This window comes from Malania oleifera, chromosome 6 (genome assembly GCF_029873635.1).
Source record: "Malania oleifera isolate guangnan ecotype guangnan chromosome 6, ASM2987363v1, whole genome shotgun sequence".
NCBI classification, from domain to species: domain Eukaryota; kingdom Viridiplantae; phylum Streptophyta; class Magnoliopsida; order Santalales; family Ximeniaceae; genus Malania; species Malania oleifera.
Window position 1 is genome coordinate 89230329 of NC_080422.1, and position 16896 is coordinate 89247224.

A 16896-nucleotide genomic window follows, 5' to 3' on the forward strand; every position below is an offset into this window, starting at 1 on the left:
TAATATTAGAGTTAATGAATAAATCATTTAGTCATTGCAACAACTAAAATTATTGAAATATTTGGTTCAATTTTCACTTTCCACTCCTCAAAATTTTGAAACAACTATTTTACAAAGGTTGCTTTGTTTTAAAACACATCATAAGATTCAATTAGTTATTTGCTTCAATAACAACCTCATTATAAGCATTAATCCAACAAAAGGAACGATTGCCAATTATATATATAGCTCTTCGTAGAGCCTTAAGGTAAATGAAATAGAGAAGAATCAAGTTAAATAGTTTGATATTAGATAGATAACTACTAAAATTACTTTATATTATTACAATTAATAGTTTTTGATTGGTCAAAGTATTTTCTCAATATTCACAAGACTCACTAAAGATCCTAACATAATTAACATATTCTTATAACACTATTTTGACTATAATTTCTGAATTTTAGACTTGCATTGCATCATTCATTTTATATTTTTTGTTTGATCCCCATTTTTTCCTACTCTCCTAAGGCTCTGTTTGGTGCTTAAAAAATAGTAAGAAAAGGAAAGGAAAATATTAAGAATTCATATTTTTATTTTTAAATATATTAAAATAAATTTTTAATTTTAATAATATTTAATATAAAGAAATACAATAAAAAATTTATTCCCTCCTCCTCATCCTTCTATTTCCTTCTCCTTAAATTCTTGATCAAAATACATGAAATGAGGCAGTGGTATGGCAATTTCCTCCCAACCTAAATGGGAAACGAATTTAATATTGCTGAAAAGGATTTATATCCTCTTTTATAACGGCAAAAATAGAGTAGCCTCACTTTTTCAGAGGTGACGGTGTCGTTCTCACACAGAATATTCAGAATTACTTCATCTTGTCCCGTATGTTCTCCTTTCCTCTTTGTTTCCATTCGCAGCTTTGCTATCCCAGTTTCTCCATTCTCTCAATTCCCAATTTTCAGAACAAATTCCTAAAAATTCTTGCAGCTTTGCAGCCAGCATTTCTGCTAGTTATGTTTCTTCAATTTATCATCTAAGCACCAGTTTCCTCCAGTTCGACCAATTCTGGTAACATACACGTCAAAATCGACATACCCAGTACTTGTTTTCACCGACACTTCAGTCTTTTCCCGAGAATTTAGGGTTTTTGTGAGGATATTGTTGCAGAGTTTTAAGGGTTTCGCGAGTAGCTCTGTTCTGTTCGACTGATGAGTCTCTGCCTGTTTGGATGGCCAGAGCTTCTTCAAGCCTTCTTTTTAACATCTTTATTCTTTTCGCAATCAACCCTTGTTGGGGTTCGGAGGATGACTTTTCAATTATAGATTTCTATTCATTTCATGGTGATTATACGCCTCCCTCTCCTCCGCCTCCTTCTTCTCCTCCTCACTCGCCAGCCTTATCGTGTCAAGACGATCTTAATGGAACCGGGTCTTTGGACACCCTTTGTGAGCTCAATTCTAGTTTGAATCTCACAAATGATGTGTACATAGAAGGAAATGGAAGCTTAAACATTCTTCCCGGTGTAATTGTGAGCTGCCCTGTGGTCGGGTGCTCCATTTCAGTTAATGTTAGCGGAGAATTTAATTTGGGTCCAAATGCGTCTATTATTGCAGGGACTGTGTCTGTGAGAGCTTGGAATGCAAGCTTGCTTGATGGGTCTGTGATCAATGTTACTGCCTTGGGGGGTTCACCCCCGGCGCAGACTAGTGGCACCCCCACGGGTGTCCAGGGTGCTGGAGGAGGGCACGGTGGAAGAGGTGCTAGTTGCTTAATTGATAATACGAAGCTTCCAGAGGACGTATGGGGTGGAGATGCCTATTCGTGGTCGTCCCTGGGTGAGCCGTGGAGTTATGGTAGCAAGGGTGGGACGACAAGCAAAGAGGAGGATTATGGTGGTGGCGGTGGTGGGAGGATTGGGTTTGACACTGTTAATGCCATTGAAGTTGAGGGAAGCCTTTTGGCTGATGGAGGTGATGGTGGACTCAAAGGTGGAGGAGGATCAGGTGGGAGTATCTACATCAAGGCTCATAGAATGTACATTCTCATCCCTTGATTTATTATCTCAGTTATATTATTCAGTAATGCTACATGCCTTGTTTGGATGCATATTATGTCTTAATATGCGATCAGCATTGCCTCGTTAAATTTAGTGTTTTTGCAGGTTTTGCTTCTGGAGTAAATGGATGAATTTAGCATATGATATGCATTTTCCTTGAATAAATTTTGTCACTGCTTGTGTGGATATAATCACCTACTCCCATGTTCTGGAATTAGGTTTAAAAACATGAAGCGATAGAGTTAAAAGTATATGGAACAAGATAATTAAAAAGTTAATTGACTTCATCAATGCAAAGAGAGAAGAATTTCTTTCTTCTGCTATGATTCGATTTGGACAGTGGGCTATCTCTGGAGAGAGAAACCTTTGTTGTCTTGGAAAAGAAAATTTTGGGCAAATAAACTGCCATGACCAGGAAATTCATGAGGGTCTACAACTAGACTAAGGGGCCGTTTGGTATCGCTATCCAAAATTAGATAAACGAAAACCAAAAACCAAAAACCAAAAACAGAAACTAAAAACTAGAAACTAGCAACTTGTTTTGTTAACATTTATAAAACTGATATAAATTAAAAACTTAATTAAAAAATGCTCATTTTTATCTTTAAATCAAATAATATTATAAAAATATGATTACAATAATAAAATTACAAATATTACAGCTTAGAAAAATTACTATAATATAAATAAAATTATTATAATTATTTTACTTAATTATTCTACTTTCAAAATTTAATTTACAATAAAAATTTTATTGGATATGAAAATTGAAAAATAGTCAAGATGTTTTGTAATTGGCTTTATTATTATTTTTTGAACTTTATGTATTTTTTTATTTTAATTATATTTAAATTCTTTATGATCATTTAATTTTGATTTTAATTTAAAAGTGTATAGAATAAATAATTTAGTCCAAAAAAACTATTTCTGGATATTAAAATTTCTAGCAACAGATTGTCAAAACAACTGAAAACTAGCAACGGAAACAGAAAACTGGTAACATAAACAAATGCATTTTTACAATCTGTTTTTTTTTTCACTGTGGAGAAACAAAAACAAAAAACAAAAAACAGCAACAATACCAAACAGACCTTAAATTATTTAAGTTGATTCTCATGTTTATTTGCTTTATATTTATGTTCAAAATCAGAACAATATATATGTATATATATATATATATATATATTTTAAGTTTGTGTCCATTTTTGCACATGCTTGTGTGCACATGCATCTCTCTCCTTTCGCTGCTTTAGTAGAGACTCAGTTGACATTTCCAGTTGATGAAATTGTTAAATCAATCTCTGTAGTACTGCATGTATATAAATCGTATATGAATCTATATATGAATGTAGATTTAAAAAATGCATCATCTTTTAGTCCACCGGGAAGCGCATTGGGCTTTGGCTACACAAGGGGATATACCCCCATGGCAAATCCCTTGCAACCCTTTCCCAATGTTTGATCTCGAGATCTCCAGCAGTTATGTTCCAATGTCAAATCATTGGGTTGTTCACTAAGGGACTTATTCATGCTACCCTTAGTCAAAATTTTTTGTGTGTTGAACTCTATTATAGTAAATTATTATCTGAGATTGTCTTTGAAACTTTCATGCTTATCACATTCTTCCATGAAGAGCAGGACAGGAAGTGGCACGATAAGTGCCTCTGGTGGTAATGGATTTGCTGGGGGTGGTGGTGGGAGAGTTTCCATCAATGTTTTCAGCCGGCATGATGATTCAGAATTCTTGATTCATGGTAAGGCTATTGTAGAGTTGTATTCCTACACAGAGATTGGAAATTATGACTGCAGATATAATTTTAGATAATATCAAGCTAAAACTTATATCTATATGTGAATAAAATAATGATGAAACTGTTCGTCTGGAAGCTTTTTGGCTTTTATTTTGTGGGAGACCTTTTTCTCTTTGGGAATCTGAACCAGATTATATTGTGAAATTTATTTTGTGTATAATTACATTAGGAAATGATAGTTGCACTTAACTACGAAGTTTACATAAAGAAGAAGAGGCAAAAGAATTTTGAAAATCATAAGAGTTGTAGCATTGATCAATGCTGTATATATTCTACTGTTGGAATTCCCCCAAAAACCTTGTCCAACTCCAAAGAACTTGGAACAATGGGAAATGGGAATTACTCCATCTGACACAATGGCAATATGAGCCTCCCTACTAACTTTGATTCTATGTTCTTATTCTATGCCTACTGTGGAAGTGATAACTATATTTATATCAATGTGTCTGGTTGCTGTTGGTTTTAATCAGTATAAATTGTTGGTCTATTTATTGCCCTCAGCAAGTTTTGAATGATGTATTTAGTTTGTATTCCTTAGCTTAAGAATTCAACAATAATTAATTTACTGTAAGCTTGTCATGTCGTTTGCAGGGGGAACGAGTCTTGGCTGTCCTGAAAACTCTGGAGCTGCAGGGACTTATTATGATGCTGTTCCTAGGAGCCTTGTTATCAGCAATCACAACATGTCCACAGATACTGACACACTTCTTTTAGAGTTTCCTAATCAGCCACTTTGGACAAATGTTTATGTTCAAAATCATGCTAAGGCATCTGTTCCTTTGCTTTGGAGTCGAGTGCAGGTCATTGAAAAACTTTTTTTAATGCTGTATTTGAATATTTTTTATGCTTATTGCCTTTCTACTTTATCTTTCTTTTTGGTTGGGATGCTAGAAATAATTCTGCACCATTCAATTAAAGTCTCATCCTTTTCATGCCATGTGTTTCAATGATTTTGTTGGTTTTTAAATCACTACATGACAAGCTTACTTATTCAAATTAGAACCAATTGCTCAAGTTTAATGTTTTGTGCTCATATGGTACTTGTTATGTGGGATACATTTCCCATTAGGGGTTGGTGCAGATGCATGATTGTATTGCATTTGCTGGTTTAAACTGGTTTGGGACCCACTATCATTTCATGGTGTTTAATCTGTCATAGGACAGAAATTATATGGTGCGTACTGGCAATCATGTCATTAGTCATCAAGTATTTCTGACTGGTTATTCACTCTCTCATGCTGACACACAAAACACTTGCATGACATGAATATAAGTCTCTTTATAGCACATGAAACCTAACTTTGATAGCCTTGTTCTTATTCTGCTATGGGGGAGTTTGTCTGCTCTTTTGTATTTTTTCCCCATAGCATGACACTCCAGTGTATGTGTTCACTATTCAAACATTAGAATGCCATGATTAAATAAATGTAGACTTATAAAGAAATGACAATTGGGGGCATGTACAGGCCAGAATGGTTGGTGCCAATTAATTTTATTTGCTTTCAATATTCTGTAGGAGTTTGTTGATGTGACTATAGGTCAAGATGTTTCCATTTATTAAATTACTCATGTATTTTATAGGTTCAAGGTCAGCTTCATTTATCACGTGGTGCAAGTTTGAGCTTCGGGCTTGCACATTATGCCTCATCAGAGTTTGAGTTGATGGCGGAAGAACTTTTAATGAGTGACTCAGTAATCAAGGCAAGTGGCAGGCTCTACTTCTCCCTTCCACTTTTTAAGTGGTAATCTGTTACTGCTCGTGTGGGCTCTTCCCTATATGCGTTGGAAGTTTTTATTCATATTTTCTGACAAGAAACTTCCATCAATGTGGGACAATGTCTTTTGATGCATTTTAATTCATGTTGATGCTCTTATATAGTTGATTTGTTGGTTTATAGACGTTTGCATGCCTTTCGTGTATATCATTGCTGAAGCATGTCATCATTTGTTCCATGAACACTCTCTCCTTGTCAACTGCAAAACCTATGGTAGGATGATTAGCTGTTGCAACATCTATAATATGCACACTGCACGTGCAAGTCATAAGTGCATGGTGAATTAGTGATTCCGAATCATGATCCAGATTCCATAATTTCATGCGAAAGATGAATTGTTCATAATAATCACCTAGATAGGAAAGTACAGATAAACTTATTGTCATTTACATTTTTTTGTGTTACCTTCATTGTCATATTGTCTTTGTACTAGGCAATTCAGAGAAATGCCCACTATGTAGTTATGCATCTTAATTACAAGAAAATGTTAGCTATCCTCAGATCTTAATGTTTTTATTGAAAACAGTTTCTCTTTTCCCTTGAATCCTGCTAAAAAATTTTAAACCTTGATTATGTTACTTGTATGTTCTGTCCTGTTTTGGATATTTTTGATATTTTAGAATTTTTTTTTTAATTCTTGTCCTAATAGAATATTTATTGATAAACTCTTTTGCTGAGGCTACTTCATTTGCCCTGCTGAATGGTACAGCTGTCTGCTAGCATTCACTTCACTTAAAAACCATTGCATTGTTGTTCCTGCCTGCTGCCATATTTAATAGCTGCATTTTGATTACTTTTTTTTGTTGTTCTTGTTTGGTATAGTTTTTTATGTTGGGCCATCTTGACTAAATTCAGATATATGGAGCTCTGCGGATGAATGTCAAAATGCACTTGATGTGGAATTCCAAAATGCTTATAGATGGTGGTGGAGATGCCTTTGTGGCAACATCCTTGCTTGAAGCGAGCAATTTAGTGGTTCTTAAGGTATTTCATCCTCCCAAGCTTTCTTATCAATACCCAGACCTTGGTTCATGTTGCTTTTATATGTAATTTAACCACAGTTGATTACCAGGAATCATCTGTGATACATTCAAATGCGAATTTGGGAGTTCACGGACAAGGTTCATTGAATTTATCTGGAACGGGAGATCTGATTGAAGCACAACACTTAATTCTATCCTTATTTTATGTTATCAATGTAAGTCAGAGGCTTATCTTGCATTTAAATATTCTTTTTCTGAAAAAAATTAAAATGTTTTTTCTCAGAAAAATTAAATTTATTAGCACACAGACTTGTTATTGTTTAGGTATTGTATGGTGTTACCTGCTTTTTTGTTTTTGTTTTTGTTTTGTTTTGTTTTTTTTTGGTTTTTTTTTTGTTGCAGTTAAATGAAGAAACATGTGGCAAAATGCATTTCTCTGCATTGCTAGTTTCTAGTTTCCTTTGTTGGTCGAGTGCCTTTGTCAAGGAAATATAAAACAACAGAAATATTAAAATAAGTTTGATTCTTTATAATCAATTGTCGTTGCAAAAATTGAAAACCAACATTTTATGGTCTTATAGTTGTTGCCGCACCAGAATTTATCTTTGTGGATTAAATCATTATGTATACAATGTTTAATGCAATAAATTAAAATAAAATTTCCATGTAATTGAAAGTAAAATAATGTTAAAAATATGCATTAGATTTCTAAAATTTTGAGTTAGTAGTAAAATTATCCAAAAAATATTTTCATCATTTTTCAACCTTCATATGCAATAGGATTGTTCTTAGAGCACTAAAAAGAGATTAAGATATAATAATTAAGTAAAATCATTATAATTAATTTTAATTTAAAATTTTATTATAATGTTTTCTAGTTTGTATCCTTTTCCATTTTCATTATTCTAAATTCTAATCATATCTTCTAATTGTTATTTGATCCTAGGGAAAAAAATGAACATGTGTTCAATTAATTTTTCACTTTGTTTTAGTTTTGTAAATAACTAAATATTCACTAAACACGTTGCTAGCTTTCCACCCCTTCCCCGAACCCCGCATACGCGGGAGCTTTGTGCACTAGATTGCCTTTTTTTAGTTTTCATTTTTCATTGTCCTTTTCATAAGTTGTGACTAGATATCAAACAACTCCTCCATTATCTGTTGCAATTTTTTTTTTTTCCCTCTGGTTTTCTGATATTGGAAGCTGGAACCAAATTGCTTGCAGCATGGCTTTTGTGGAAAATTGGCTATGATAGTTCTAATTTTGCTAGTTTTATGGCTTAGATAGCCAAACTCAAGTTGCTTATGATGAGATGATTATTTCTTGGTGAGGTTTGATTGGTGGCACCAATAAAAATTAGAAACTTAACATAAAGTGGCAGTTTTGGAAAAATTTAAATAAGAAATTTCTTGAGAGGTTTGAGGCTGCATCACTTGAGGTTACAATGAGGGGAGGAGGCTGTTCGAGATGACATGGGATTATGACATCCCTCCTCTTTATATTGGTAGCTCGGTAGGTTTTAAAGGCACACTTAAGGTATGAATTTTAGATAGGGAGCTGATTCTGCACAGGGTCACGAGTCCTTACTCTTTTGTTTCAAATATCATTTCACAATATGATTATTGCCATACAAAATGGAATGTGTTGTTTCAGTACATAGCAGGAGGGGAAAAATAAAGTTAGTGGAAATTTGGGAAAAAAGCCAAGGGATATAACAGGCTACTTAGACTTATAATTTGTAGGTGCGTAGTCAGATTTCTGATTTCCATGCCATGGATTAGGAAGTTATGACTAAGTTAGTGGCGTGATGTGTTTGGCCTTGGCATGAATATCAGGTTTCATACATATGGCAAATGTTTAAGGGTTCCAGATGATGGTGGGAGAGAGATGAAGAGAAATGGTAAACTGCCTTCTTTGTCATTTCAGCCTTTTGTTTGGATTAGGCTTGCTATCTCACTCCTGTTATGGATAATGTTACCTACTAAATGGACACTATTTGAAGGTTTACTCCAACACTAGGAATTTCTGTGTTAACTTTTGGATGAATCAAAAAAACTGTGTAGGTGTTTGTCCTGCTGCATGAAGTACTTTTCTAAGTGTGCTACATTGGTACCCATAATATCTATGCGCTTGAATGGGTATGCATGCACAACTACAAGAACAAACAAACGAACAACTGCACACACGCGCGCACGCGCCAGCACAAATACTCATAAAACAACACATGCGACATGGCTTCACACACACACAGACTCCAGCTTTCCTAGATATAACACTCCATTTCTTTTACATATTGTTTGCCTACATATATTTGAAAGGTTTGATAGGGTTATACCTGAGGTTTAGGTTCTAGGAGATTGCCTAGGGTCATGTATGGTCTGTCCTTTATTTTGTATAGTGCTTGTGCATATCAAATCAATCGCAACCGCTGATTCAGTTTATGTAACTGACGAGAAGCCTACTTCTTGGCACTTCCTCCTAAATTGGGGAGCTTTCAATGCAAAAATGACACTCTTGATTCATTTTTCATCCTTCTAATTTCTGAGTATTGACGCTGTTAATCTTTGGTTGTAAATTTGTAATATTCATAATTTAATGTGTTCAGAAAATTAAGAAAATTTCTTCAAAATTTCATTCTGCAGTAAGTTTGTGGTGGTGGATGTCTGAAGGAAGTTGAAGCATATGAATATGTAGTAGGTTCTTCTTCCCCCCTTCTTCTTCCTTATCTCTGAAAATGATTTAATTATTCATAATGGGAACAAAATGAGTTGATGATTAGATGTAAGCTTCAATTTCTTTGGTGAAGTTGGAAATGCCCACAAATTATTACAGTAAATGGTATGAAATTTACATTTTCTCTGAACTGTCAAAACAGATTCCTTTTCTTTCACAGAATTTTAAAATATTTTTAATAATTATGTTTCCTTAGTCTTTCATTGAAAAATTTAATCTATGAATAGAAAAGGGTAGCCCACTTGTAAATGACTATCTTATTGATTGAAATCACATAGTATGCTCAATTGACTAGTTTCAAGGAACATGGCGGAAGAAGAATTTGCAACTTCTGAGGTACCCCCCCCCCCCCCCCCCAAATAGAAAAAAAAAAAAAACTAAACACCCACAAAAAGATACCCATTAGCATCTCTGAGGAAACCTGTTTTTAATGCTCTATTGCAATTATTTTTAAAACAAGTGGTAAACAAATTCTCTTGTGGGTCCTACACTGCAAACCAAGACTTATTGTGGATGTACTCATTGCCTTCTGAAAGGACTACGGTTTCATCCATTCTTCCAGCCTTTTTAAACTGTGTCTTCTTGGACTAAGCAACTAGGTATGCATTAATTTTTTTAATCTTGCGACTGCATTTGGTTTTGTCAATTTTTGGATTACATATTGTTAGAGAAGAATGAAAAAAGAATCAATGTTGGAAAGTAGAATAGATACGCTGTCAGCTGTTTACTTTTTCTTTTCTCTCTTCTTTTTCCCATTTTGGATTCTGATACTGCACTTTTTGAGTTCTCTAAATTTTTAAATTTAATGGATCAAAATACCTTTTGCTATTACTCATATTTATGCTGACAAGGCGGATCTCTCTCTTTGTCATGAAGGTTGGGCCTGGATCTGTTCTGCGAGGTCCACTGGAGGGTGCAAATAAAAATGATTTGTAAGTTATCAACTGTTTAATACATGGTCAAAAGTCTCTAATCTACTTGTGCTGTAATTGTTTATTCTGTTGAATATCTATCTTTATTAAATGCTAGGAATCCACGGCTATACTGTGAATTCCAGGATTGCCCAATGGAACTACTTCATCCACCTGAGGATTGCAATGTGAACTCTTCATTGTCCTTCACTCTTCAGGTGTTTTATTAGTCAGATCGACTGCTAGGTGTCTTAGTTAAAGTTACATTGTTGGACTAATATAGGGTTCATTTGCTCTGAGTGGTTTATTTTTTCTTGTAAAATGGTTGTATTGGTATCGTTCTGCAGATCTGTCGGGTTGAAGATATTAATGTTGAAGGTATCATAGAAGGATCTGTTGTTCATTTTCACTGGGTTAGAACTGTGGCTGTTTACTCTTCTGGAGCAATAAGTGCCTCTGGGTTGGGTATGGACCAATAGATGACATACATTTCCTTTAGTCATATTTTCTACTCCTACATTTACTAATTTTGATTTAGTTTTTTCCTCATTAATTTTCTGCACTAGAGTTATTGAAATTTATTCATTCCGAGTTGAACTATGTTACCTGAATTGATTTGTACTATTTGTAGGCTGCACTGGTGGAGTGGGTAGGGGAAAGGTTTTAAGCAATGGCCTTGGTGGTGGTGGGGGCCATGGCGGTCGAGGTGGTGATGCGTATTATAATGGCAGTTTCATTGATGGTGGTACTACGTATGGGGATGCTAATTTTCCTTGTGAACTCGGTAGTGGGAGTGGAAAAGATGGTCATGCTGGTGCAACTGCTGGTGGTGGTATCATAGGTAAGACTCGGGCAAAATATTTTGGTTTCTTACATATTTGCTCTGTTCTTTAGATTAGTCTAAAGGAAAAGAATGATGTACTGAGATTCTCTCCAATGTTCCATGCAAATTCATTGCATTCCTTAGTGATATGTCATGGATTTGTTTGTGGCTTAAAGAAATTTCTTAAGGGCTTCACACATCATACGTTATAAAGCTTGTCTCTTGTTTGGAAATGTTTTTTGGTGATGGTTTCTTACAAAAATAAGCCTGAAAAATCTGTATGTTATTGCTTTTTGCCTTTTCTGGTCTGTTTGTTTTCTTCAATGGTAATGGCTCTTCCAAGTTAAAATTATGTTATTGACAAATTTTACCAGGGTAAATAACAAACGAGACATTGAAAATGTTAAAAAATTGGGTAAATTGGAAGACCTAATCACAATGATAGGTCTCTCCCTCTATTTATAATACATTCCAAGTACATGATAATGACCATATTACACTTACTAACTCATGGAGTAACTCATGCTTACTAATACAGCAATAACACATAATACTAAATAACTGTAGTTACTAGTAACACACCCCGTCAAGCGTCAATGTGGAGCATTGATATCATAAGCTCCTAGCTTGTTACTAATGGATTTAACTTGAGCACTGGCAAGGCTTTAGTGAATAAATCAGCAAGTTGGAATTTAGACTTCACATGAGTCATTGTGATGAGCTTTTGCACAAGTTCCTCTCAAACTAAGTGATAATCAATTTCAATGTGTTTCATCTGCTCATGGACTGTGAATGAATAGTAGTTTGATTATCTCACATCAACTCCATAGGTCAAGAATGTGTGAACCAAATTCTACTAACATGTTCTTTTAGCCAAAAATGCTTACATGTAGTGTGGGCCATGGCCTATACTTAGACTCAACACTCGACTGGGCTGCCTTAATTTGTTTCTTACTTTTCTAGGACACAAAGTTACCACCAACTAAACACAACATTATGGATCTTCTGTTGAAAGGTGACTTGGCCAAATCTGCACCTATATATCCCTAAACATAAATATGGCCCCTATTGTGATATGCAAGACCTTTCTTAGTGCACCTTTGAGGTATCTGTTGTTGGAGAATCAAGAAACTGGTTCACAACTCTTGTTGTCAAAGATATACTGGGTTAAGTGACTCTGAGATAGTTCAACTTTCCACTAAGTCTTTGGTATTTTCAGGTTTTGCCAACAAATCATCCACGTTTGGCACTTACTTGCTATTAGGATCTATGGGTGTATCGACAATAGGCTCAATCTCATCTAAAAGGTCTACAGCATACTTCCTCTATGACAAAACATCCCCCATGCAAGATCTGGATTCTTATACTCTAGAAGTATTTCAATGGCCCTAAATACTTGGTCTAAAGTTTAGTTTGTAGAAAATGCTTCTGGATATCTCGATCATCATCACCTGTAATCACAATATCTTCCACATACAATGATGATGAAAAAATATAGAATGATTTACTGTGCACTGCTAAGGACTAAACTCAAGTACTATGGCACTGAATTGACCAAACCATGTTCCGGGAGACTACTTTAGACCATACAAGGATTTCTTGTGCCGACACATTGATGGTGACTCCCTTGAGCAACAAACATAGGCGGTTACTTCATATAAACTTCTTCCTAAAGATCACCAAGTAGGAAGGCATTTTTGATGTCTAATTGATGCGGCCAATGATACCTGGTGGCTAAGGAGATGAACAAACAAATTGAAGCAAATTTATTGATCAGAGAGAATGTACGAAAAGTTCCAAAACATACACCCGAGTGTATCTTTTAGCTATAAGGTGGGCCTTCAAATGAGCCACAAAACCATTTGGATCGACTTCGTGGTATACACTCGGCAACAACTAACTATAGAATTATAATAAGAAAGAGATTTCAGTTCCAAGTATCATTATCCTGTAATACAAACATCTCTTCAACCATTGCAGTCATCCATGCAGAATGGGACAGGGCTTTAGGAATGGATTTTGGAAGAGCAGTAAAAGATAGATCACTAACAATATAGTAACATAAGTGTGAGAAGAAATCATAGCAAACAAAATTATAATGGATGTTGTGTACAAGTGCTTTTTTACCTTTCCAAATAGCGATAGGAAGATAAGGGACTAGAGGCGTAAAAGTAGAAGCTAGAGGAGACCTTGAGCTGCCATCTGTGTACGACTACAAATTTGGGTGATCCAAGTAATGAGAAGGACTTGGATGAAAGTGTACGAGGACTAGGCAAAGATGATAGGTTAGGATTTGTAAAGCTAGGCAAAAGAAGGATGTAAAAACAATGAAGATTGAGACAAAGAATCAATGAAGTAGGGCAATAACATCAATTTTCCTTTTCAGTGCAAAAAGTAGCCTAGATTCTTGGACATAAATGATGGGTAAAGGACACCAAACATATAAGGAGGAAGTGAGAATAAGGAGCCTTTGGGAAGATAACTAAATATGGGTTTTTACCACCAAGGATAGAGGATGTATTGATGAGAGAGCAAGCAATGAACACAACATCACTTAAAAAAAATAAAAATAAAAAAATTTAAAAACTTTGGGGACATTCATTTGGTAGAATAGCCTATGACTAACTTTGTAAATATGTTAGTTTTTTGTTCTGCAACTCCATTTTGTTGTGGAATGTGGACACGGGATGACTCATGGATCATGATAGAGTTAGTCAAATAGGTAGTGAATTGGGTATTGAAGCAGTAAAGTCAGCTGCCTGACACCCTACACCAATTGTCTTTTTTATTTACAGATCCTGAATAACAAGAATCAAAGGTTATTGAACAATTGAGCAACTTCACAATCTTACTAATGGATATGAGATTGGAGGGAGATTTAGAAATGTACACAATAGAAGAAAGAGATATTGAGGGAGTAGGATTTATCATGCCCACCCCCTTAGTTGTAGGTGATAATTGAAGTGCAAGAGGAAGGTGAAGTGAAGGAGGACAGTACTGTTAACTTAGAGAATGTTACACAGAAGAAGGATGGCAATACTGAGGAAGCGGGATCAAGGCATGAGAATTTTTCTCTTGATGCAAAAGATAAAAGGACAAATGAGACACAGGTGGAGGCAACTACTTTTGTGAATGAGGAGATTTACGTGGATTTAGAGGAGGACCAAGCCTTGATTTGTGCACGTGTGGAGGAGGAGATGATGGGAGTGGATGAGAACCTAGTGGGGCAAGGTGGTGCAGGGGGGAACGTGGTGGTAGTATCTTAAGTTTTAGAATTAGAGTGTGTTCAACCCCGAAAGTTAGATGGGACATCTTCGCCTAGGACAAGGTGTGCGTCATTCTCGGCGGGTTCTTACCCGCCCCTCAAAATTTAATCTTAACACATAGCTGGCCTTATAGTCGTCTTATAAAACTTTCCTTTAAATTTTAAAGGTATTCTACAATCACACAACACACCTAACGCAATCCACCATTTTACCCATCCTGTTTTAATTCAATGTATTACGTCTTCTTCAATTTCCCCTTCAGCTTGCATAATAGATACAAGATATCTAAATTTATCAATGCTATTAATCTCTTGATAATCAAGTTTAATCTTCTCTCTTTTCTACTTCTTACATTATTGAAATTACATTCATATATTCTGTCTTATTCCTACTTATCCTAAACCCTTTAGATTCTAATGTGGCTATCCAAAGTTATAGCTTAGATTCCACCCCGCTCCTACTATCATCAATCAACACGATATCATCTGCAAACAACATACACCATCATTTTGGATATTTTTAGTTAGTTCATTAATTACTAAAGGAAAAAGATAAAGACATAAAGTAGAACCTTGATGTACACCTATGGTCATTGAAAAATCTCTAGATTCCCCACCTACAGTCCTAACGCTAGTCACTACTTTATCATACATATCCTTAATGACCTCTATATATCTACTGCACATTGCCTTCCTTTCTAAGACCCACCAAAGAACTTCCCTAAGTACTCTATCATAAGCTTTCTCTAGGTCAATAAAAACCATATGCAAATCCCTCTTCTTTTCCTAAAACCTTTCCATTAAATTCTTAAAAGATAAATTGCTTCTGTTGTTGATCTTCTAGGCATAAAACCAAATTGATTTTCTGAAATTTTCATTTCTAATCTTATTCTATGTTCAATTACCCTTTCCCATAATTTTATCATATGGCTCATAATCTTAATTCCACCATTGTTATTATAGTTTTTAATATTGCCTTTGTTTTTGTACAAAGGTACAAACATACTTTTCCTCCATTCTTCTGGCATTTTCTTGGTTTTTATAACAATGTTGAATAGATTTGTTAACCAAATAATTCCTTTATCCACTAAACATTTCCAAACTTCAATTAGTAGTTTATCCGGTTCTATAGATTTCCACTTTTCATCTTTCTTCATGCCATGTTAACTTCAAGGACTTTAATTTTGCTAATAAATTTCCTATTTTTAATCTTCTCCTCATTTGTCATTTTGAAGTTCAATCTTTCAGTTTGGTTTTCATTAAACAACTTATCAAAGCATCTCTGCCACCTCTCTTTTTTTTCTTCTTCTCTAATTAAGACATTATCATTCTCTTTTTTATAGATTTTACGTCACCTAAATCTTTGCATTTTCTTTCTCTAGCTCTAGCAAGTTCATAAATATCTTTTTCTCCTTTTGTAACTAGTTTAGTATATAAAGTATCATAAGCTCTATGTTTAGCTTCACTAATAGTCATTTTTGCATTTTTTCTTGCTTCTTTATATTTTTCAAGATTTTTTTTAATATTTCTACAATTTCCCCATATTTTATACCAATTTATTTTTGTCTTAATGGCTCTTTGGACTTCTTGATCCCACCACCAACTTTCTTTACTGCCTAAGTATCTTCCTTTGGACTCACGTGAAACCTCTTTTGCTTTCCTTATGATAGAATTTGTCATTTTATTCCAAACAATATTTGCATCAACCTTATCCCTTACTGTTCAACCACACTCTTTGTTCATCTTATCTTTGAATTTTACTATATTATCTCCCTTTAAGTTCCACAATCTTGTTCCTCTTGCATTGATTTATGCTACTCCTTCTCTTCCTATTTTTAATATGTATATGTAATACTAAAATTCTATGCTAAGTAGCCAAACTTTCACCTTGAATAATTTTACAATCCTTACAAGATAGACAATACCCTTTCTTAGTTAAAAAGAAATCTATTTGGCTTTTATTATGCCCACTCTTGAAGGTTATTAAGTGTTCTTCTCCTTTTATAAAACAAGTATTCAATATAACCAAATCGTAAGACATGGAAAAATCTAAGATTATATTACCAGCCTCATTTTTATCACCATATCCATGGCCTCCATGTATCCTATCATATCCTATATTATCCTTTCCAATGTGAACATTCAAATAAGCTCCTATGAATATCTTTTAACGTTGGTATCTTTTGTATAGTACCAGCCATATCTTCCCAAAATTATCTTTTAAGTTTTTCTGCTTAGCCTATTTGGGGAGCATACGCGCTAATGACGTTCACTATCTCTAGGCCTAAAGTTATCCTTATTTTAATGATCTGATCCCTATTCTTTTAACATCTACTACATTATCTTTTAGGTCTTTGTCATGGTTTTAAATCGCAGTAGCGGGTAGCATAATGTAACGGTAACGGGTGTAACAGGAAGTATGAGTAGTGGATGTTACATAACGGGAAGCAGATGTAATGGCCGTGAATTTTTTTGAAGCATGCACAACCTTGTGCATATTAGCGTACTTGCATGTTTTAAGCTTTTAGCCCTTCTTAGAAAGAGTTT

The 16896-nt window shown here is 34.7% G+C and overlaps 1 protein-coding gene across 1 annotated transcript in view; it reads left to right on the forward strand.

Moving 5' to 3' along the window:
- The first annotated feature begins 712 nt into the window (after positions 1–712).
- LOC131158347 (uncharacterized) overlaps positions 713–16896 on the forward strand; it is a 50744-nt gene continuing 34560 nt past the window's right edge. The window contains exons 1-10 of the mRNA XM_058113149.1: positions 713–2025; positions 3686–3801; positions 4450–4658; positions 5440–5559; positions 6489–6617; positions 6706–6831; positions 10227–10282; positions 10380–10479; positions 10609–10726; positions 10893–11102. Coding sequence (XP_057969132.1) covers positions 1220–2025; positions 3686–3801; positions 4450–4658; positions 5440–5559; positions 6489–6617; positions 6706–6831; positions 10227–10282; positions 10380–10479; positions 10609–10726; positions 10893–11102 — 1990 coding nt within the window. The 5' untranslated portion in view covers positions 713–1219. The remainder of the gene's footprint in view (positions 2026–3685; positions 3802–4449; positions 4659–5439; positions 5560–6488; positions 6618–6705; positions 6832–10226; positions 10283–10379; positions 10480–10608; positions 10727–10892; positions 11103–16896) is intronic.